Here is a 23,216-nt window from a genome sequence, read left to right on the forward strand (position 1 = left end):
GCTGTAATTTCACACTGCACTCAAAAATAAATAAATAAATAAAAATTTCTCATGCAAGAGCTGTGGCAGACAAAATCACTGTTCATCACACATGTACGGTGCACATATCCCACACATTCAGTAATAGAGAGTAACAAATGCATGTATTTAGATAGATAGATGGATGGATAGATAGATAGATAGATAGATAGATGGATAGATAGATAGATAGATAGATAGATAGATAGATAGATAGATAGATAGATAGATAGATAGATTTACTTTATTGATCCCAAACTGGGAAATTCTCATGTTACAGCAGCATCAAATGTATTTAGCGCAACTAAACCAATCACTTTGCTGAACCATATGGAGGAGTCATATTTGAAGGACAGTAGCCATTGGAGTGAATAATCAATCCGTGTCTCTTCCTTCTCTCTCATTCTCCTTCTTCCATTCTCTGTCTTTTCAATCCCTTTGCCTCTTTGCTCTCCCCCTTCTATCTCTGCCTTTTCCCTTTTGCCACTGACGCTGTCCTGTCACCCTGTTTCCACAGATAGTGTCCAACGTGCTCATCTTCTCCTGCACCAACATCGTGGGAGTGTGCACCCACTACCCGGCCGAGGGCTCCCAGAGGCAGGCCTTCCAGGAGACCAGGGAATGCATCCAAGCTCGCCTCCACTCGCAGAGGGAAAACCAGCAGCAGGTGAGAGAAAAGCACTGGGATCAGGGTCTGACATTGACACTAAGTGCTAAATGCTAGTAAAATTCGTCTGATGGTTAAATAAAGAGGGGTGACCCATACTGGCCAGTAACCAGCCACACAAATCAAAGCACCTGTGCCGTTGGTGTAGATCGACTTGGAGTGACAGTGTAGCCACGTCTGAAAATGCCATGTCCCATCGTGAGTGGACAATAAAAATCACTTAAAACGGCACTTTTGTGGTGAATTATGCTGAACGTAACAACTTGGGTAGGCCAGCCTGCTCATTTTGTTGAGAAATCAAACTTTACAAGCAGCACATATCATCGAACCATAAAAAACATAATGTGAGTTTGTAGTATGATAACTTGCACCAAAAAAAAACCAGTGTGCTCATTTATGGAAAAATTGTTTGCATTTTCAGCAGTTTGTAGAAATATTACTTGCTGTAATCAAAGAACGGAGAGATTTGGTGTTGATTTGCTTTTTTTTTTAATTTATCTTTCTTTTTTAATTTCGTAAATAGTTTTGGACTGCTAATTTAACTTGTCAGCACTCGGATCGCAGCAGGTCAGTTTCTGGCGTAGCTACAGCAGGACTCTTAAGCTCATCTGGTCCCAACACCAGCTCTGCACAAATTACATCTAAACCTGTGCAAACCTTTCCTCCTGTTCCCCCACTAAGCCTGGACAGTTAACATTAGTTCAAATGTTAATCCCATTTGGTGGCATAAAACAGGTTTTAAGCCATCAAAGCAAAAAAAAAAAAGAAAAAAAAAGACAAAAAGGGATTTATTGGATGAATAAGCTTTAAATTGAAGTCATAATCTGTGTGATAATCCTTTGCTGTGAGGTAGTCATTGCTGTGGGTGCATTTTCTGCACTGAATACGTAGGTGCTGCTCTTTTCTTTATCTATTTATTCAGCCTCGGTGGCTGTCAGTGCTCATGCCCACTATCTAGGGTTTGAATTTGTTCCAAACTACCTGTTGTTGCTGCTGCAGGAAAGTGAAACAGCATCACTTCAGTGTAGCAGAGGGATTTTCTCGGGGAGGACCCGCCTGGTAAGACGTGCAGTCGTCACTCAGTAGTGACGTCATCGTAGCGGGGATCACCGGGCGTTCGCTGCAGAGGGCCGGATGGATTGATGATAGGATGTGTTGTGTGAGTGGCTGTGATGGCTGTGAGCGTAATTAAGCGCTTCGCTCTGCCTCCGCTGAGAAGAAGAGCTCACATCGCTCACTTTTTCTCACATCTCTCCATCCTCCCTGCACAGGAGCGTCTCCTGCTCTCAGTGCTTCCCCGCCACGTTGCCATGGAGATGAAAGCTGACATTAACGCCAAGCAGGAGGACATGATGTTTCACAAGATCTACATCCAGAAGCACGACAACGTCAGGTAACGTCAGGGGCCGCGGTGCCCGAGGAGGAGGAGGGAAATGTGGGGGCAGATTAAAGCTGCTCAGAATAAGAAACTGACTCTACATCCCCTCTGTTTATGAATCATGAGAAGGAAAGTTTCACAAGCTAAAATCGTCAGGAAAATTCCTCTGCAATGCAAAAAAAAAAAAAAAAAAATACGTATCAGCCTCATTTAACAACACATTTAGTAAAAATCTGATCAGAGATGTGATGTTGAAATCTGTATTGAAGTTGTGTGGCTGGTGGAACTCTTCCTTGCCTTCACCTTTTTCCCTTTCCTCATCTCTGTTCTCTGGCATGATGATGATCTCGTCTGTTTATGCTCTCCTGGTGTCTTCATTGCACATTAACAGGACCTCCAGAGAGCATGGTGGTCAATGTGAATTTGTGCTCTCCCACACACTGTATGGAGTGTGAAACTCTGCAAAGATTCCCACTCCCACCTTACTGCACTCTGTATCTCCGTGGCCTTCTCTCCGAACGCCACATTTGATGTCGTGGCTTCTTTTCACGTAGTCTTGAATGACTTTGAATGACTTTGTTTACAGTCGGACTCAAGGGTGCAGCATGGCGGCGGCGGCGGCTATGCGCGCTGTCAAAAGAGGCAATCTCGCTCATCTGAAGTGGTATTTCACTGCAGTGGAGCGTTTGAAATTGCAAGCACGCATGCCCTAGGTGTCTGGCAATGTCACTTGAAAACTTAGTCCAGAAAGTATACTTAAGCTATTCACTGCAAAACCTCAAAATCTTACCAAGAATATTTGTCTTATTTCAAGTCAAAATGTCTTATTAGTCCAGTCATTTTATGAAAAAAAACCTAGGACAAACTGCAAGAGAAGCAAACTCAAGTGATTTTGTTTCCTCATTATGTCCTGAGTGAGGGAAAAAAAGTCCCAAGGAATCCCATTGGTGGAAAGTTTTGAAAATCACCTATATATGATCATATAATACCAAGAAACACCCTTTTTAACACACATGTGAAAGGGGTTCAACATTTTACTTTCAGACATCACTGTAAAAATTCACAAGTTGATTACACACACAAAGACAAGAAAAAAAGTCAGTTACAAGTTCTTTGAATTATTCTGTTTACACATGCATATCACACATTATCTGATTTCATATGCGCTCATAAGGAATATAAGGAATAAATGCCAGAACAGATATTTAAACAGTGAATTAAAATATATATATAGTAACCTTTTAATTTTTTAATACTTCTGCATCTTTCGATCGTTTTTTATGGTTTTGTTTTTGTAATCAGGGCATCACCGTCTTCCCCGGATAAATAAAGTCTTAGTTCCAGAAACTAACTAACTAACTTAAATGATGTGTAAAACTATGACCAACGCAGAAAACCACCAGCGTAAACAAGAAAGCAATTCCATTTTCATAAAAGATTCTCATTTTCAAATGACGCTTTCACACCTGCCTTGTTTACCCCCTTGATGCGGTTTGTTTGGGCAGGTGTGAAACCACCAGTCGCACTCGGGTGCAGTCCAGAACAAGCAGAGCGAGACCCTGCTGAGGAGGTGGTCTCTCTCGGCGCGGGTACAAATGAACTCCGGAGAGGTTTCGTCTGTGGCGTGACCGTGAGCCGACCTAGATTTGAAACAACTACGGGGGCTGAAGCAGCTCCCGTAGCTCAGGTGGACATTGTAGACCCATAATTAATTTAAAAAAAAAAAAAAAAAAAAAGGGTAGCCTCAGCAACTAGCAGTGAGCAGCATGGGAACACAATGAAGCAAGGGTTGATGGAGCAACGAGGAAACATATTGGTGTTTAGGAAATAATCACTGCAGTAATGAAGAAATGCCAAGGCTGCTGCTGACGCTCCATGCCCATGTATTGGCCAATTGTGTTTGTACAGTAAAGTGCGAGAGGACACAAACATCCCTGAAGTAAACAATTCTTTATCTATTCTGCACATATAAATGAACTGAGTTAGAGTACATCTCTGCTTAATATGCACTAGTTGATTTTTTCATCTTATTTATGATGAGGTTTAGCTTTCCTCTGGTCATTGCGAATGCTGATCATTTTAGGCAGCTAATTATAGAAATTATTATTATAAATGGGTACACAGGTCAGATGTAGTCAAACAGCCACAGTTAGGTTTGGCACCATCTTGTGGAGCATTAAAACACCAGCTCAGGAATATGCTGAGAAAGAGAGTTTCAAACACTTGATGCGTGCATAAGTGTGTGTGTGTGTGCATGTGTGTGTGTGGCAGCAGCAGCCTCTGTGGCATGGCCTGTGGCTGTCGTGGTCAGGTGGGCGCTCGGGCACCGACAGATAAGAGGTGCCATTGTAGCCCTCTGCTTCGCTTTGAGGTGTGTCTTTGAAAGCCCATGAGGAGGAGTGTCAGGTCACGTACTCTGAATCCTCGCAGACAACAGACATCTTTTCATCACCGTTTGTACAATTACTGTCAGCTTTGGGGCTTTATTTGCCCAAGTTTAAGAGTTCAATCTCAAAGTAAGTGCATGGACTTTTTTTTTTTTTTTTTTTTTTTTTTTTTGGAAGGAGGGGGTTGTTGAATTATTTGGAAAATCCTAGGGCATGTGATAGTGGATCTTTTTCCTGAATCACCACAAATCATTCACACACCGACCCAAATATGAATGAACACAGTCACACACACACGCAGACACACACACTGTCAGCCATTACAAAGTAACACCACTGTTTCATCCAGGCATCAACAATGTAGTTGTGATTTATGCAAACATATCGTTTTGGGTCATGTTCTCCAGTGTGTATGTTTGTCCTTACTGAAGGGAAAATCACCTCCACATTAACATTAACGCTGTTTAAAAACACGGACTGGTGATAATACATTGTCTCTCTGGTGCTGTTTTGCTGTTTTGTGTTGCATTTTTGTAATTCTGTGGCTAACTGGGCAAAGGTGAATCCAGTGACGTCTCTGGGAGATGTTCTCAACACAGCCACAATGACATTTAATAGAAAGAAAAGAAAGAAAGAAAAAAAGCCCAACAGTGAACAGAAACATTAGCTGCCAGGTTTCAGTTTCAAGCCCTAAAAATAAAAGAACAAGGGCTTCTTTGTAGACTCAGCGATTTGCAGCAATGTTAAAAATACAGGGAAAAATCCAGCGTAGAGGAGGGAGAGCTCACTTCTCGCTCTCATTTAGCTTTGTTGTAGCTGCAGCTGCCATCTATGTGCACCAATTTACCAACAAAAACAACAAGAAAAACTTACACAACCCCCCCCCCCCAAAAAAAACAGCATCAGAAATGCACCGCCAATCCCTTTTTTAATAGTGTTAATGTGTTTTAGGCTGCTCAGGCTGTTCAATAAATAAATGAAGTCATACTTTCCCATGAAGAAGTTAGTCTTGGAAGAGATGGCCTGACAGCAGCCAGCAGCGTCAGCTGGCCCTTGACTCTGTGTCGAGAGCAAGAAAGCAAAGCGGATAGAGAGAGAAAGGAGGAAAAGAAGGTGAAGTGGTGGCAGTGAAGTGTCTCGAGGTTTTTAGCTGACTCACGGGGGACTAGAAGGCAGATTAGCAGCGTCCGCTAAGCTTGGCTGAGTTCTGCTTCTGGCTGTGGTTGTGTGGTTAATGGCTAGCTAACCGGGGGTGACCGGGCCTGTCGGGGAGCGAGCGGTGGCTTTGGGTAATTAGGGCTCCGCTGAGAGGCTGACTCACAACAGGAAGAGGAATGACAGCTCCCACTGACTGCAGAGAGAGAGGGGAGCGAGGAGAGGAAGACGAGAGAGACGCAGGACAGAGGAAAAGCTTGATGTCTGGAGCTTGGTGCTGCAGTGTCCATGCAGCAGGACATACACCGTGTCTATGCCCGTCTTCCCTCTCTCAGGACTCTGTGTCCCTGGAACCAGCCCTGGCATCCCACTTGTGTTTGTCCTCTGGAGCAAAATGACATCCCACAGCTTTCAGAAATGAGGTCAAAATGTGCGCTAACTGTGGTATTATGCAAGCGGGCCTCAGGGCGGATGTTTTGATGCTGCTGGCTCGCCCTCTGAGTGTTAGAGAAATACTCTGAAACAAAACACCGGGGTGGCTAATGTAGCCGCTGCTGGTGCTAATATCTGCCAGCGTCACCCTCAAGATGATGACATGGAACGAAGATTGCACAAATGAGAGGCGCTGACCTTACCTTTGTTCTTCATGTTCTAATAGGAGTTAGGACAAACACTGCACTACACTACACTGCAAACACACTTTTTTTTGTTGGCGAGAAAGCGTCCTGCAGTCAATGTCATAGTACACCACCTCCTGCAGTATGTGCGTGCGTGCGTGTGCGTGTGCGTGTGTGTGTGTGTGTGTGTTACATAAGGCCTCTCTACTGGCACTGTCAGTGCCAGGCCAGTCCTAAGAATCTGTCCTTGGTCAGCAGGCAGCACTGCAGCATAAATAAATAAATAAATAAATAAAGACAACTTCCTCAATTGGTATTGAGTTGGTGAAAAAAAAAAAAAAAAAAACGATGCTCAGCCTGAATTACTCTCTTGGATGAGATCCACTTGGACAGGCAGACAGTCACCACCACACATGGCTTCAGACATGACAGGGAAGGATGGATTTAACAAATTTACGGGCAAGGCGACATAAAATACACACTGTACAGAAATGAACGGAAATGAGTGCGCGGCGTGGCTGCAGTAAAGTGTCAAAGAGAGGAAGAAAGAGATGAAGACAGCGGAAAGATTGATAGACATACAATCAGGGTGAGAGGGTGAAGGAAAAGCCAAAAAAAAAAAAAAAAAAGCCTTGGGTAAATGAAGAAAGAGCTTGAAGTGACATTTTTTCCCCAGCTGAGTTTAGTGAACCACCAGCAGGGCTGTGGGGTTAAGTGGCCGGAGGGCAGAGAGACGGCAGCTGGTTGGTGCCAGTGCCAGAACCAGAGGAAAGGGGGAGGGGCAGGGGGTCCGGAGTGTTTCTCTGAGATTTGACCCAGAAGAGATTTTGGAGCGGTGGCTGTGCAAGCAGGAAGTGGCACCGCCTCCATCGCTCTCTATTTGTCTCGCCGCTGATCCGTCACTGCTGATCTGTCTGTCTCTCGCTGCCAGGAGTGATGTTGCAGTGGGTGGATTTGTATTAGCCCAATATATCGATTTGCCGAAATATCAAGCACACATACAGTAGGCGTTTTGTTTGAAACAGGACAAACAAGCCCAGTTGCCTTTGATTCAACTCTCCTTGGATCACCATGACCTGCATGACTGAGAGTCTTCACACAGGCTTCTCTTTGGTCTTCCCTGTGGAGGCAAATTTGGAGTTTCTGTTCTTGTGAGCGGTGATTTATTCTGAGTTGACACCATGAACGCCATGTTGTCGCTGGTTGGAAATTCACTCGCTGGAAATTGCTTTGTGCCAGTTCAAGTGAACAACAAACAGCGGAACAATTTTTCAAATGTGTTGCAAAGACTCCACACAAGATGAACCAATAACATTTGTTTGATTTTCTTTACCATGATAATAGGCTCAGTTAAATTCATTAAATATCAGCCTGCAGTGTGCATATTGTCCAGATTTGTATTAGTCCTCTGCACTGTCTGCAGCTGTGTTCTCTAATTTTATTGACTGGAGGCTACCAAGTGAGCTCTGAGGATCCTCCACAAGCTCCCCTAATGACACATTTAACAAAAAGCTGCTGTCACGGCTCTGGATTCAGTTTTCATTTGGGAACTCTCTGTTAATCCCGAGGTTTTCACTCTCCCCCCCTTTCTTGTTCTCTGTGATACTTGATGACACGGAGAAGATTTTACCGAAACACACAGTATTCATGCTCACATCCAAAGTTTGAACTGGCCCTATTTACACCTGGCGTGTCATGTTACATAATCATGAAATATATCCACATTAGATTTAAAGTGCCTTCAGCCGGACAAAAAATGAGTTTCCTCCCCCCACACTTTCTTCAAAATTCCTCCTCTTGATTACAGGCCAGATTTTTTAAAATATATTTTCCCATTCTATTAACTAATTGAAAGTGGGTGTAATATTTTGGAATAAGTATCGATATTACATAAGGGGCTTGTAGCAACATTTCTTTTTATCCTTGGCCATCTTGCAGCCATAATGCATCCAAAACTACCTCACAGCTGGATTTGAATCCACTTCCAATGCATCCTCGGGTACAGTTGCACCTGGAATTTTATTTGGATAAGCTTGATCAGATTACTATCCAGTCACTGAAGATGCATTTTAAATATCATGTGTAAATGTGGTCTCTTGTTCTAGATGTAAGTCCAAAACCAGACATTTATTTCAGAGATTATGCATGTCTAATGTCTTCCAGGTTCTCTGTCAGTGCTTTTGTTGTCTCTAACTACGTCAAATCACATCAAATAATGCTAACCATGAAGCACTAATACAGTTTATGGACCCCATCACACATGCAAAACATGAAGTGTATGCAGGTCTTTACTGTTAATATACCATAGCTGCATTTCCTCTGAAGTCACTGTCTGTCACAAAGTGAAAAAAAATCAGGATGTAATGTTGTGCATGATTCATCACTAAGGTAAGAATTAAATGGGACTTAAAGATCAATCAACAACAAGAGCAATCTCAAGATAATCTCTCTCTCTCTCTCTCCCTCTCTCTCTCTCTCTCTCTCCTTCCTTTGAAGCTCGCTGCCCACTGTCGCCTCCACAGTTGCATCAGGCTGTGGGAAGGAGCCTCGCTCTCTGCTTCACTGTGCTAGTGGTGCTGTGTGTGAATAGGTAGAATTGATAATCCATTTGTAGGAGAGCATCAGGAGGAGATCTGTGGATTATTGATATTATTGTGTATTAATAGCATATAAATAGCATAATCTACACCGAAAAAATATCGAACATAAATGATTTAATGCAGTCTTATTCACCTTATTCCACCGTTTCTCATTCAAAGCAACTGGTTTTCAGATTTAATGAGGATACTTGAGTGAAATATGCTGCTTACAATTTCTTCTTGGAAATTCATTCAAGTTAAACTGTCTCACCCAGTTAGCAGAGTTTTTCACCAGTATAGGAAACACAATATTTTTCGTCTGAGTAGGAGACAAAGGTTTTCTTCAAAGGATGTGTGTTTTGTGGTGTGCGTGCTGTGTCATGTGAACAGGTCGGCTTGGCCTCATTGTCTGTCGTACGGTAGCATCGAGTTAAATGTTGTGGTGTGATACGGTTGGATTCGTCTCATTTTCGATTGTGATCCAAAGACTCTGCCTCCCCCATCCTTCCCCCCTCTGTCCCTTGTGTCTTGCCCACTCTAAGACACAGTAGTGGTCCCCTCTTTGTCTGATGCTTGACGTCTCTGCTGCTAATGACGACCAATCTGTCACCAAGACAACAGGCCTGCCGGGAGCTCCAACTCACTGGTCAGGCGTCTCAAAAGCTTGTTGCACTCTGCCTCCCAGGCGACAGTTCACAGAAAACAATCAATTATTCTCAGAAGTATGCGCCCCAGAGTCGGGACTCTTAATCCTTTTCAGCCCAGGACCCAAATTGAGTAAATTTATCCATCCTGGGAACCAGGTTCATTCAAACGTGTGAGTGCTCTTGACATGCGGGAAGCGAGAGGTATGTGACCCATAGGTTGAAAATCTCTGTAGTTAACCTGCGCCAAATAGTAAATGCTGTATATAGAATGAAAAGACACACACACTCGAGGATATTTTCACATGCATACATGCCTGTGAACACACTCCCAACCACGCACAGACACACCATGTGCCGTCGGTCGTGTTACAGGCACCCACCCCGTGAGATTCATGTGAGCGTGTTTGATCTGAAACCTTTGTTTATTTATAACTCTTCTCCTCTCCTTCGCGGTGTCTTTTTCCCCCCTCTTTCCTGCTGTCTTTTGTTTGTTCTTCCCTTTATCCGGCCTCTTACCACCACCCCACTTCTCGGTTTGCTCGAGATAAGTCAGAGTGTGCAAAGTCATCAGTGTTGTGTACAGCGTTTACTTTTTGCAGAAACACTCACCAAGAGGGACTTGAAAGTGAATCGTAAACATCGCAAAAAGCCAACTTTGCAAGGGTCAGAACATCAGCACCTTGAAAGAGGAAATAAAAATATCCCTGTGTAATGGTATTAAAAGAACTGCTGGGTGGATAAATGTTTGTTACCAGGAGAGGAGGAGGGGAGGTGAGAGAGGGAGGTGAGGATGTTCCTTGAGGCATTTTCCAGACAGTAGACTAGTCTTTTTTTTTTTTTTTTTTTTTTTTTTTTTTACATATTTTGTCTGTAACATTCATTTCAAAATTATGACACTTGCAATGACCAAATACACTTGAAGCAGTCAGTTAGCTCTTAGCCATCTCATTGGTAAACCATGAATATAAGCAAGAGTATGTTGCAGTAAGTTCAATTTTTAAAAAAAATGGCACCCACACACTGATTCAGTGCTCTCAATACATTTATTAGTGTATCATGTGGAAACAATGTTTCGACATGGAGTTTTTATGCAATTAAGATTCACACATATAATGAATAAAGTTGTACAAATTTAAAAGTTTGGGCCATGTATTCATAGTGGTAATGAGGAACTCCCTACTCAGTCATTTTAGAAATTGCTTCAATTTTTCCCCAAAATGTATTTAATTTTTTTGGTGTCATTTAAGTTGTCATAAGCTTATTACAGTAGATCAGTTTAAACCTGGTGATGACTGAAGGTAAGGAGTCTTATTGTGGTTTGGAAGGTGACACGATCTCTGGGGTCTGCAGCGGGAAGGAGCCGAGTCGAGCCCGAATGAGTCAGCGAGCGGGCCGTGGCCAAACACAAACCATGGACTTTCTGTCTTAAGTCAATTTATGAGGTTTATCACATGTTCGATTCTAGGTATTCCCTGCTGCTTCTTTGAAATCAGCTTCTTTAAATCAGTGATCAAAGAATAATCACGCTCATTGATGGAAAAAAATAGCGAGCATGAGATGTGACTTTGTGTGGGAGGCGGTCATGATGTCTCGCGAAACAACAGCGGCCATTCAGGACGAGCTCCCGTCTCGCATCCCTTGAGTGTCAGGCCAACCTGAATGTCTCCCACAGCTAATGCCGAACCCATTACTGTCTACCTGTCAGCCCGCCGCCATTGTCTCTGCCTCCTTCAGAGAGAGAGTCATTCAGTCCGATGAGATCATCTGCCCTGCTGTTGTGCTGCTGCTCGGGGAGTAATGAATGTGCCTGCCTCACAAAAAGCCTGCTGCAGGATCGGCTTACCTTGTTCTCAGGGCAGGAAAGCTGACTTTTCACACGTACATAGTCACGGAAATACACTGTCTCTCTCTCTCTCTCTCACTCGCTCGCTCTCTCTCTCCCTCACACACACACACACAAACTCTCACCACCTCCACTTGACAGGACAGACACTATTAGCATAAGTACAATCAAATACTTATCAGCACTGGCCACATTACAGGCATTGTGTTACATTTAGTCCTCGCTGTATAGAGCCGCTTCATCCGGCAGCCTGCCAATCAAACGGGACGCAACAATGGGCTTATCATAATAACTGCTTTCACTCCCATCAATGATCAGTGGCATCGGTGGTTTCCATGGCTACCTAGGTGCATATACCAGGGAGCTCTGACTATGGAGGCTCATCTTAACCATCAGAGTCATTTAATTCAGCTCTCTCTCTCTCTCTCTCTCTCTCTCTCCCTCCCTCTGAGCAGTTTCCTTATGCAATAGCCAGACAGATGCAACAGTGAGATTAAAGGCAATATTTGGTTTTGTAACGAGCTTGAGTGAATCACCGCATGATGTGCAAGACAGCACATCAGCTGCTGTGTGATCTCACCTTTATCCAGCCCAGCCATGAAAAATGTGAAATCGCTAAATGAGCCTTGTAATTGAGTCTCCGGATCCAGTTTGGCTGCTAAAACACTATTTTATTTATTTATTTATTCATTTATTTTGTCAGGACATAAACTGTGAGGGAAACCAAGACGACTAAGCCGCCACTATGCAGACAGGCTCATTCTTTACAGTGATAATGCAAACAAGCATAGAAACAGTTTACCCAAAATGAAGATATTTTATCACTTTCCCACCTACCTAGTGTAGTGGATAGACTGCACTAGGGGTAAATGGGAAGATATCTTTTTGTATTATGAGTGAACTGTTCCTTTAAAGACTGAGCTGAACAATACACGATATTTAAATATGCTGGACTTCTCTCTGTGTTTCTCATTGTGTGTGTGTGTTTCTGCAGCATCCTGTTTGCAGACATCGAGGGTTTCACCAGCCTGGCGTCCCAGTGCACGGCTCAGGAGCTGGTGATGACACTCAATGAACTTTTTGCCCGCTTTGACAAGCTGGCAGCGGTAAGGACACAATCACATACATGCATACACAATGTGCACGCACAAATATGCAGTCTAAGCATTTTGACAGAGTTGGTATCCAGTATCTCAAAACCTTTATGTGCCATTGTCGTTGTATTCTAGCTTTTTTCAGAGGGAGATTACTCACAAAGCTGTTAATAATCTGCTGCCAGGGGTGATAAAAGCAAAACAACAAATTGGTAGCTGAACTTTCTTTTTCCACACATGATTTGTGGCAATCCTTTGCGTAGTATCAAATTGTTTGAAACATCTACAAGTGAATGAAGTAGATCTGCAAGGAGGAATTCAGTCTTGTTCAGCAGGTTTCATAGAAGCACAGGTGGCTGTCATGTCCTCTTTTTGACAAGAAGCATCACTCATCTTGATGCGTTGACCTGATTTTTTATGAGGTGCCAAACTGAGCAAAAGTAAAACCAAAGCATGTGAGTTAGAGACGTCCAAATGAGGCCCTGTTGTTTGGTTAAATCTTTGGCCCTGCACAGGATTACAGTCCTCCTTCCTGTGCCAGCATTTCAGTTTTGTCTCTCATGCAGTGATCGACCGACTTTGGGTTAAAAAGGCTATGTTCGTTTTGTCTCTCACACAATGATCAATGGGCCCTGTACACGCTAATTGAGCAGGCCCTGTATGGAGAGTCACTCTCTTTTGTCCAAGGGCATGTTCTTTCTGTCTGTCACGCAGATTTTCAACCGGCTCCGTGTGGAGTTTGATGCTCTCATTCCTGTGCAGCCGCAATTTAGAGCTATCCTGCGTGCACATTCAGTTTCCCTCTCATGCAGCAGCTCATTTAGATCTCTTTTGCATGGTTTGGCTTCACTTTTGTCCAATTTCTTGTCTCAGTTTTTGCCGTGCAGCAACTGTCAATAGGCTGTGATGTGATGCTGTACTGGTCCTTTAAAGCTCCAATCCAGCATTTGGAAACAGTGCCTCACGTACAGAGCGGCATACTCGTTTTGTAAACACACTAGGATGTGCTCTGGGATGTTAGCAAAAGAGAGACATGTCCAGTATAGCTTCTTCAGCAGCAGGATTACAAAAAAGTGCTGCTCACCAAAATATACAAGATAAAACTAACAAAACAAACAAGTGGATGGACCTGCGACTGTTGCCCTGTTCAGTGATCCTGTCCGGTTTCAAAGCTGCTGCATGCTTCATGCTTCATGCAGAGCTAAACATGTGGGAGCCCTTAAACCTACGTAGGTGGTCATATATGTTGTGCTTGTCAGTTTTGTCGGCATTACACCTGAAATTTTAAGTGGCATAATTCACTGCAAAAAGTCAAAATCTTACCAAGATTATTTGTCTTATTTCAAGTAAAAATGTCTTATTTCTCTGTGTGGGTTAGTGAAAATTGTCTAAAGACAAGTAATTTCTGAGCTGATCATGTCTTATTTTAAGTGTAATGAGATATTTTGACTAGAAATAAGACATTTTTACTTGAAATAAGACAAATAATCTTGGTAAGATTTTGACTTTTTGCAGTGTTCTCCTCATTCTCCTGAAAGAAAGTATAATCCCACCAGTTGCCAGTAGTTTCTTTTCCCCAGTGTTTCAAATTTCATGCACAGCCTTGCATATAACATTTTGTCTGTGTGTTCTCATATTTCATGTGGATGCAGCCATACATCACACTCTACCACGACACGTGGCATTTTACAGGCAGTTTGATGAGGACGCTGTGGAGAACAATATGACACTGCGTGCACACAAACACACAGAGAACCTGTTCGCGCTTTGTGTTAACAGCGTGGTCTGATCACAAGCCGACAGCCGAGACGGTTCACGCCGTTCACACCCGGCATCACCAGGTGTCTCAAACGTGTCTCCGGGGACTGCTTGTGATGGGATTTTGTGACTATGTGCAACACTCATGAAGATGAAGATATATGAGGATGCCATCTTTCCATAGACACATCGACTTATCTGTGATATCGATGATAATTCAAGTGCATTTCCAAGGATGAATGTCAGATTTTTATGGTCATAGGATGCCAGTTATGCATCAAAAGAGTGCCTTGTTTGGCTTTAAGATTAAAATCATTTGACCGTGAGTCAGTGTTAGTGGTAAATTTGTGTTTTCTACACTAAAGAGATGGATTGAGCTGTGCAAAAAAAAAAAAAAAACATGCTGTAGTTGATCTGGTGGGGCTTTGCTGCTGTCAGGGACCCATCAGGATGCATGAGCCACTGCAAATGACACATTGCTCAGTGCATCCCTGACCCTGAGTGACAGATGCTAAAACAAAGTGTGAATGGGGTCACAGAGTTCCCCACATCAGGTCCCGACATAATCGTATTCATGTGTGCCAGCGGTATCTTACAGGTGGACACTTGATTAACATGATACATGGACTCCGGCCTCCAGCACATTCATAATACCTGAGCCGCAGCTTCTTAATAAGTACATGTGCCCTCATGCATATTGATTCAGATCTCATTTTAAGCTTGCATTGTGTGTCCATGTAATGCTTAATGTGAGTCATTTGTTTGGGAGAGGTGAAATTACAGCGCAATCAATATTCATGAGCGCATCATAGCTGTTTTGAAATTGTTGATCAGGCATTATGGCATTATAAACCAGAGATGCAGAAAAGTGCCACTGACGCTTTTATGTCTATGCCAATGCACTCGGTATCTCTCTCTCTCTCTCTCTCTCTCTCTCTCTCTCGCTCTCTCTCTCTCTCTCTCTCGCTCTCTCTCTCTCTCTCCTTCTCCTTCTCACAGTGGATCTGATTGTATTTAGCCACAGCCATGTGCTAGGGAGATGCTCAGGTGGCTATCATGAGACACTGGCTTGTTACAGTTGTCTGCCCAACCCTGGGGACCCACACACACACACACACACACACACACACTCACACACACACACACACACACTCATTCACACACACAGGCCACATTAGGATCAGTCCGTGTTCAAAGCATCACTGCTACTATTTTATTCATCATTCTATTCATCATTATTTATTAGTTAATTTGGTATTGATTTGTCAGAAACGACCCGGATAGACATTGTTATAGGTTCAAAACATGCAACCGGCATAATTTACACACAACTAGATTTTATTGTGTTGCACCACACACACACACACACACACACACAAAAAAAAACAACAGTTCAAACAGAACCATAGCTAAATATTTACAAAAGCTCTTGTTCAGGAATAGCTGTTACAATGACAGACCACCTGTGAGCTGACTGAAAATGATCCTCATCCTCTCACATCCTTTGGACCTGTGTGATAATGCTAATATTTAGCCCCGTCTCTGTTTGAGACATGATTACTGAATTCAAAGGCAATAATGCTGCTAAGTACAAATGTGTGAGTGTTTAGCCTCGTCTTAAGAACACATGCAACCAAATGGAGTCGCATGCTTGTGACAAACTAGCAGCTGCTAATCCCCCAGCGTGAACTTGAACTCTTCCAAGTCCGATACACAGACGTTTTCCTCAGATACAGCACCAACAGAGGACCAAAGCTGCAATGTTGTTGGACTTAAAAAACGTTTTTCTCCTCCTCCCAGCTGTCAGATGGTAGAATAATCTTGATTTTTTTTTTTTTGTTTTTGTTTTTGAAACACAAGTTTTCATTTCTACTTTGTCAAATGAAAAAGATTCCAAGACAAAGTCATGATTGGGCGGTCTTTTCTTTGATTGCTGCTGTTGCATAATAGCCTAGAATAGCTTGAGTCTCAAGCTTTGTTGGAGTTATTTATACAAGTCTTCATTCATATCGTCTTGTGAATGACTCACTTCATGTTCTCTCTGCCCCTCCGTCGCTCGAAACACTCTCACCTTGTCAGAAATGAAAAGCCACCTCTTCATTGTGCCACAGCAGAATTTTGCTAAAGGATGAATGACACTTGAATAAAAAAAGATGAGTCTTATTCAAGGAAGGGAATGTGAGGGGTGAATACACTGTGAAATCCACCACGGTAGAGTTTCATTCAGTTTTATCCTCTTGAAAAATTGTCAATTGGTTGAAGACTGCAAACAAAATTTTCTCTCTGTGTCTGTGTCTGTGTGTGTGTGTATGTGTGTGCGTGTTTCCTCTCCCCCTGACAGGAGAACCACTGTTTGAGGATCAAAATATTGGGAGACTGCTACTACTGTGTGTCTGGGCTGCCAGAGGCGAGGGCCGACCATGCCCACTGCTGTGTGGAGATGGGGGTGGACATGATAGAGGCGATCTCGTAAGTTAGAGTCTCACTGTGGCCCCAGGGGTTACTGCTTATCAATAAAGTCTCCAAAAATAACGGTGGACCGCTACTGGTGCACACATGTGACGGCAATAAAAATGATGGAAGATGGAAAACGGCCGTATATAGTCTCTCCGCCTTGCATGAGTTCAGATCTAAATACGTAACACTGTAAGCATGACATTTTAAAGTGAGCCTCCAGATTTATGATTACACACTTGTATTTCAGTGCAATTATCCAGTGTAGGTATTACATTACTGTATACACTGTTAGTTATGCATGCATTTTTTTTTTCTTTTTCAAAAGTGGGAGTCACATCCAGCATCCTTGTGGTCCTTTCATTGGTAAAATCAAAAGTAAAGAGAATAAATTCAACCATAGAAAGCAAACTCTACTGCCGTCGCTCATCTGGGCTAACTTGAGAAGTCTCAGCGAGGACTCATTCTGACGAAAAAAATTAGATAAAAGAGGTGGAATATTGATTTTGGATAATTCAGCATAATGGTAACTGACTATAGCGCCGTGGCTGAGACTGAAATAGTTTCTCATTTGACTACTTGTTGGGAAAAGTAATGCTATTATGATAATATCCTCAAAAGAGGGGATTCCAAGACACTCTCTGAAAAGCCTTTATTCAGCATCACTAAGCAGATCTGAAATCGCTGACATGGTTTGGCTGATATAGTCTTCATCAGTCTTTTTTTGCTCCTGATGATGTTGGCTGAAATGGAGTTAGGGAAAGGGTGTGTGTGTGTGTGTTGGTGGTGTCGTGGAGTGAGGTGGAGGGTCAAATATTTTATTCACATGCTCTTCTTCTTATTCCTCTGCTCCTGAAAACAGAAATACTGTATGTCGTATTGCATTTCTAAATAGGGATGCACCGGTTCGTATCAGTATCAGCTGATATTGGCCTTGTTGACTGCTTTGGCCTTTCGGTCAGTAAATTGACAGTCACCGATGGCAGTGGCCTACATTTATCTGTCCATTTTTGTCCAGGACTCAGGACTAATGGTGTCCCATCCTCTTAGTTGACTGAGGCGTGACACCTGTGAAAAATATAACGATTCTGAAATCCTGCGGTACCAACCATTCCCTGCATCGGGTCAGAAAAACATCTCTGTTGAGGGAGTGAACGGAGGCGACGTTGCAGATCAAAGTGACACACAAACCGACCGCCGACACCAGGGAATTGCATCCTCAGATTCGAGACGGCCCACGAGTCAGGACTGCAGAGGGACGAGGATCGATATCTGAGTCCGAGTGAGAACAGGGTCATGATTACCCGACACTCGGGACTCCTCACTGAGCTGTGGTCTTACCCACACTGCTGCCGGCTCCTCGTTATCACTAGTGGCTGCATTGAGTGACACTATGATGCGTTCAAGGTCTGATCAGTAAAAATGAGTATCGTGCAAAGATAAATTATGTCATCATGATGTGTTCAAATGTAATCTTGCAAAATCTTGAATAGGCAGTTTTATAGGTTATATTAAAGATTGTTTCATAAATTTGTATGGCTGAATTTGTGCTCATTCGGAGATAGTATAATGAAGGCCTAAAAGTCAAAAGACTAAAACAGTTAAGCTTAAAAAAAATATTGGTTTCAGCCACATTGTTATTTTAAACCTTGCTATCTGTATCACCCCAGATTTTCACAATTATTGCATCCCTATTTCCAAAGACATGTAGGCTTACTATTAATCAAATAAAAATATAATAAATCTTGGTAATTGCACGATCTTTAAATGGCTGTTTCTTCTCCGTCACTGTTGTCTTGTCCTGACTGCTGTCCTCCAGAAGGGCTCCCTTGGACTCTTCTCTCTTTCTTTCCATGCGTTTTTCTTCTCCTCAGTCCAGTTTTGTCACTCTCTGTCCTCCTCAGCAAGACTCGTCTCGTTCTCCTCCCTCTGGATTCCATGAGCGATTTCATTATCTTTTTCTTTAAACACTTCATTACCTGCCATTTTGCTTCAGCTCAGCTTCAGTTGTCTTTGTCTGAGAGGAGGGCCAGTCTCTCAACCTGGAAGTTCTTCAGTGCGATTTCCTCTGCCTCCTCAATCTCTTCCCTCTGCCTCTCAGCTGCAGACAGGTGTGCAGCTAAGCAATGAGCCAGATACTCATTTTCTGCACCCCTTAATTTTTTCTCTTCCCTCCGTTTGTCCTGCACCTCTCTGAGATCTCTCTACATTTTCTTTGCCATGTCCTTCATCATAGTTTTCTCTTTAGTCGAACCTCTCTGCTGCTTGGAGCACTGCGAGTGGAGAGATTTCAGGCGTGCATGAAGCAACTGGATGAGTGATCTGGTGGCAAGACTGGAATTTTCCCTCCTCTGAATGCTTAAATGTTCCTTGAGGGAGGACGTCTCCTTCTCGTTTTGTTTCATAGCTTCTTCCAGTGTCTGACATTTTGTGTCAGCTCTGTCTTGCTTTGAAAAGAGGGCCTGTTTATCATCTTGGAAGTTCTCTGTTGCAATGCTCCCCGCCTCCTCAGTGGCCTCCTCATGAGCGAGGGAGTTTGAAGATTTGTGTCCTACAGCAGGGCCGGATTCATCGAACGTGCGATTTTTGCGTCGCTGCAGTGTCTGAATTTAGCCGCGTTCATGCACGTATCCACACCGTGTCCGTGCGTAAAAAAACGGAGGAGGAAGGAAGCGCATTTCCAATGTTGCATGGTTCCAGCTTTGAGATAACACTCTTTTAATTACACCAGCACAAATCTTCACTGCAGCTCCTTGGTAAATCAAGGAGAGATGCTGTTTGTTTCTGTAAATAGAAAAGCCCTGCAAATCAGGCCCACAGTTAATTAAGAGTAACGCTTGTCTTTTTCCATGACCACTGAATGTCGAAGAATAAGCATTTGTGAAGGACAGCGGTGACAATTTGTTTATATTCATTCATCTTGACCTCATTTCACTTTTTTTCAGCGTGAGACTCTTTGGTCTTGCTATGCTTGCTGAAGGAAGTGTGTGTATATGTGTGTGTGTGTGTGTGTAATACACAACTTTATGGGTGAAAAGATGTATCTAGTTCAGTTACAGTTGCAGTTTAAGGCTCAACACTCACTGACACACTGATTTGTGGTGTGAACGATGAGATCTGTCCATCTTCCATTGCCCTTAGGACTGAGCTGCTCCTTTGCACCACTCTCAGCTTTCTGTGTGTGTGTGTGTGTGTGTGTGTGTGTGTGTGTGGGACTGTGACTGTCACTGTTCTGTCAACAGTGCCTCAGGTGTCTAAGCCATAGCAGCTGTTATGCATCTGTGCTTTCCCCGCCACTGGCAATATCCCCTCTACATGTGATGCATTTTTTTTTTTTTTTTTTTTAATCCAACCTAAATTTAAAGTTGTAACTCACCGAGGTTGGGACCTTTTGCGTGGATTTAATAGTGTAAAAACAAGTTATGGCAGCAGCACAGTGACTCCTCGCCTGGTGGGAACACAAAAGTGAAACAGGACCCTGATGCTGTGAGATAAACGCCGAGGTGGTCCTGAGATTCAGTCCAGTTACAGCATTGTCTAAGTATGCAGCTATTATCTAATTAAAAAGACCACACAAAAGCACAGATTTCCCTTGGGCGAAGCTGCATTAAAGGGGTTTCAGCGATGGGAGATGTACAGCAGAATGTCCTTTTCCTGCCTTTTTCCGTTCAGGTGATTCCTCCCATCATTAGTCTTGCTGTCATTCTGTTGCCATGGCTACACACCATGACCTGTGTCCCAATATATTAGTCCCACTTGACAGCAAAAAAGATGCAAACAAACTTTCACCTCTTGGTCACAGGAGAAATAATTGAATATGTTTATATAAAAAGAAATGTCCATTTTGCTCCTTTCTCTCGCTGACTGCTGTAATAATAATGCAATAGTGATTCAGTCTCTAGATTCAACCCATGAAAACTTCACAAATCTTGCAGTTTGCCATTTTTAAAGCATAATTTGATCTGATCGACTGTTGTGCTGGTGTGTTTTATTGCAGGCTGGTACGGGAGGTAACGGGGGTGAACGTGAACATGCGAGTGGGCATCCACAGCGGCAGGGTGCATTGTGGGGTGCTGGGACTCCGGAAGTGGCAGTTTGACGTCTGGTCCAACGACGTCACACTCGCCAATCAAATGGAGGCCGGCGGCAAGGCTGGGTACGTCCGTCCAGTCGTGATGCCTCTCTAATAACAGCACGCCAGTCACATCCTGAATGTGTTGCTCGGTAGAAATAGACTTGAACATCAGTGAAGAATGAAAACTCGTCATCTTAAGTGCTTTTGGATCTGTGTGTGTGTGTGTATGTGTGTGTGTTGCTGATGTTCCAGACGAATACATATCACCAAGGCCACCCTGAATTATCTGAATGGAGACTATGACGTGGAGCCGGGTGCAGGGGGAGAAAGAAATGTCTACCTGAAGAAGCACAACATAGAAACCTACCTCATCGTGGGCTGCAGCCAGAAAAGGGTACGGCTCTCTCGATTTGTTCCATTTTGCTCCTAATGTGCTGCTGAAACCAGCGACGGGCAACCCTGTGCCACAGAGGGCGCTGGAGCATGCAGGTTTTCATTCCAACCAAGCATTACACCAGTTTATTTCACTGATTAATTCCTCCTCTCTGGTTGAAGGTGTGCTAATGAGTGGAATCAGCTCATTTGTAAATGTGCCATCGGCCACTTCCAAATCAGAAGCTTTTTTTTTTTTTTTTTTTTTTTTTTTTTTTCACTTCACGCACAAGCAAATCCACCATTATTATAGCAATCTGCCAAGGTGCAATCACACCTGGATTTAAAGGGAATGGAAGACAGCACTCACATTGATTTATTACACGTTACACCCAGAACACAACCACGATTAACTAAGAGACTAAGTACAGCGCTTTTGAACCATGTGCCCGGTGCAGTGACCCTTTTTTCTGCTGTTAAAACAGCAAAAGTTGACTTGGACGCACCCCTAAAGGCACTTGGGCCACACTCTTCACACCATGCACTTAGATCTTTAAAATAAAATAGAGAAATAGAGTGTTTGTCTGGGTGCCGAAATCAGAATAACACACACTTCTCTAGTCCCTTCTCAGTCTACTGTGTGTTTTATTAGTCGATCAAATGAGTGTGAATTGCAGTCGTCATAAATGCCATCAATCTAACGCCATGTTGGTGTTATTATCTTTGTCTGGCACAAGGCCACAAGTTAGTTTCCCCAGTTATTGAGGCGTGAGTGGAGAGAACTGTGGTGACCGCTGGGCCCTGCCTATGGCACTGATGCCTTTCTTGGTGTCACCATTTATATGAACTGTTTTTTTTCTTGTTTGTCATGAAGGGTTCCGCTCTCGGAGGTGGCAGTATTAATTGCTGCTGTGTCATGTTGTTACTCAACAGATGTCTTCTCCGCTGGGGAAAATTTCTCTTTGTCTTGCCTCAACTTGGCCATGTTCTTACACAAACAGAATGAAATGACAAACACATTTACTTGCACATCAATATTCATGAAGGATATTTCTGCAACCATCTGTGGTTCATTGTGGGTGTCATGGGAGGAGAGGATGAGGCTCATGCACCTACAGGATGTACCGTTCAAGATTATTGGGATCTGTAAAGGGGGAATTGTACCAATGACAGCTTGAAGACTCTCCTTTGCACATGGTCGCCCATTCTTGACCTTGTTACTGCACAGATAAACACACCAACTTACAAATGCAACTGTGGCCTCACGAGCAAGACGTATCAGCAGCTCTGTGGCTCAAAAGAACACAACAAGGCAGTGTGGCCTTTGCTCTGCCTTCCTGTGAAAACACCCCTGAAGGATGAGGCGACAGCAATACTCTTCGTAGCTCTTTGCCAAATGGGATTAAGGGAAGGTTGGGCCTGAATGTTAATTTATTTCAAAGATAAAAATGTGACATTTTTGATACAATATATTTTCATAAACACTTTTTTTTATCTGTAAACCTAAGTTCAAAACCAGAGTGTTATTACTTATGGAGCCATATTTCAAGATAAGGACAGGCTGCAGCCAGTTCATATTGCTCATATATCATCATTTATAAACTGTGGGAATCCTTCACATGCAAACTGTGCGCCAGTGAGAAATGAGTTCATTCCTGCTTCATTGCATGAGCTGCAGTTTGTTTATGACTGTTCTGCTTTTATCAGATGCCTGTGTCCTCCAGCGGTATCACAAGCTGTGACTACAGATAGCATATCATGTGAAGTGATTTTCTATTTCAAGGATTCAGGGATTCAAAGGCTTTAGTCATATGCACAGAGAGGCAAGCTGCACTTCACAATGAAATTCTTACATTACAGTCCCCTCTGATTGCCAGGTATAAAATCAAATAGATAAATAAAAATTAAAGCAACAATTAAACATATATATATAAACAAAAAAAAAAAAAACAGCATGGCAGTGAGGGTATTCAGCAGCCTCACAGCCTGGGGAAAAAAGCTGTCTGGTAGGCTGGAGGTACTGCCTGCCCGACGGCAGGAGTGTGAAGAGTGCACGCTGTGGGTGAGCTCCTCTGCGATGCTTTGGGCACGCCTGCACACTCTCTGGTGGTAAACGTCCTCCAGGGAGGGGAGCGCTGTGCCTGTAATCTTTTGAGATGTTTTAATTCTCAG

The 23,216-nt window shown here is 43.2% G+C and overlaps 1 protein-coding gene across 1 annotated transcript in view; it reads left to right on the forward strand.

Annotated features, from left to right (window-relative positions):
• adcy5 (adenylate cyclase 5) overlaps window positions 1-23,216 on the forward strand; it is a 102,187-nt gene that overhangs the window by 48,800 nt on the left and 30,171 nt on the right. The window contains exons 2-7 of the mRNA XM_030081333.1: window positions 536-685; window positions 1,957-2,078; window positions 12,286-12,397; window positions 16,485-16,612; window positions 20,595-20,753; window positions 20,925-21,066. Coding sequence (XP_029937193.1) covers window positions 536-685; window positions 1,957-2,078; window positions 12,286-12,397; window positions 16,485-16,612; window positions 20,595-20,753; window positions 20,925-21,066 — 813 coding nt within the window. The remainder of the gene's footprint in view (window positions 1-535; window positions 686-1,956; window positions 2,079-12,285; window positions 12,398-16,484; window positions 16,613-20,594; window positions 20,754-20,924; window positions 21,067-23,216) is intronic.

The sequence above is a fragment of the Myripristis murdjan genome, chromosome 21, assembly GCF_902150065.1.
Source record: "Myripristis murdjan chromosome 21, fMyrMur1.1, whole genome shotgun sequence".
Taxonomy (NCBI): domain Eukaryota; kingdom Metazoa; phylum Chordata; class Actinopteri; order Holocentriformes; family Holocentridae; genus Myripristis; species Myripristis murdjan.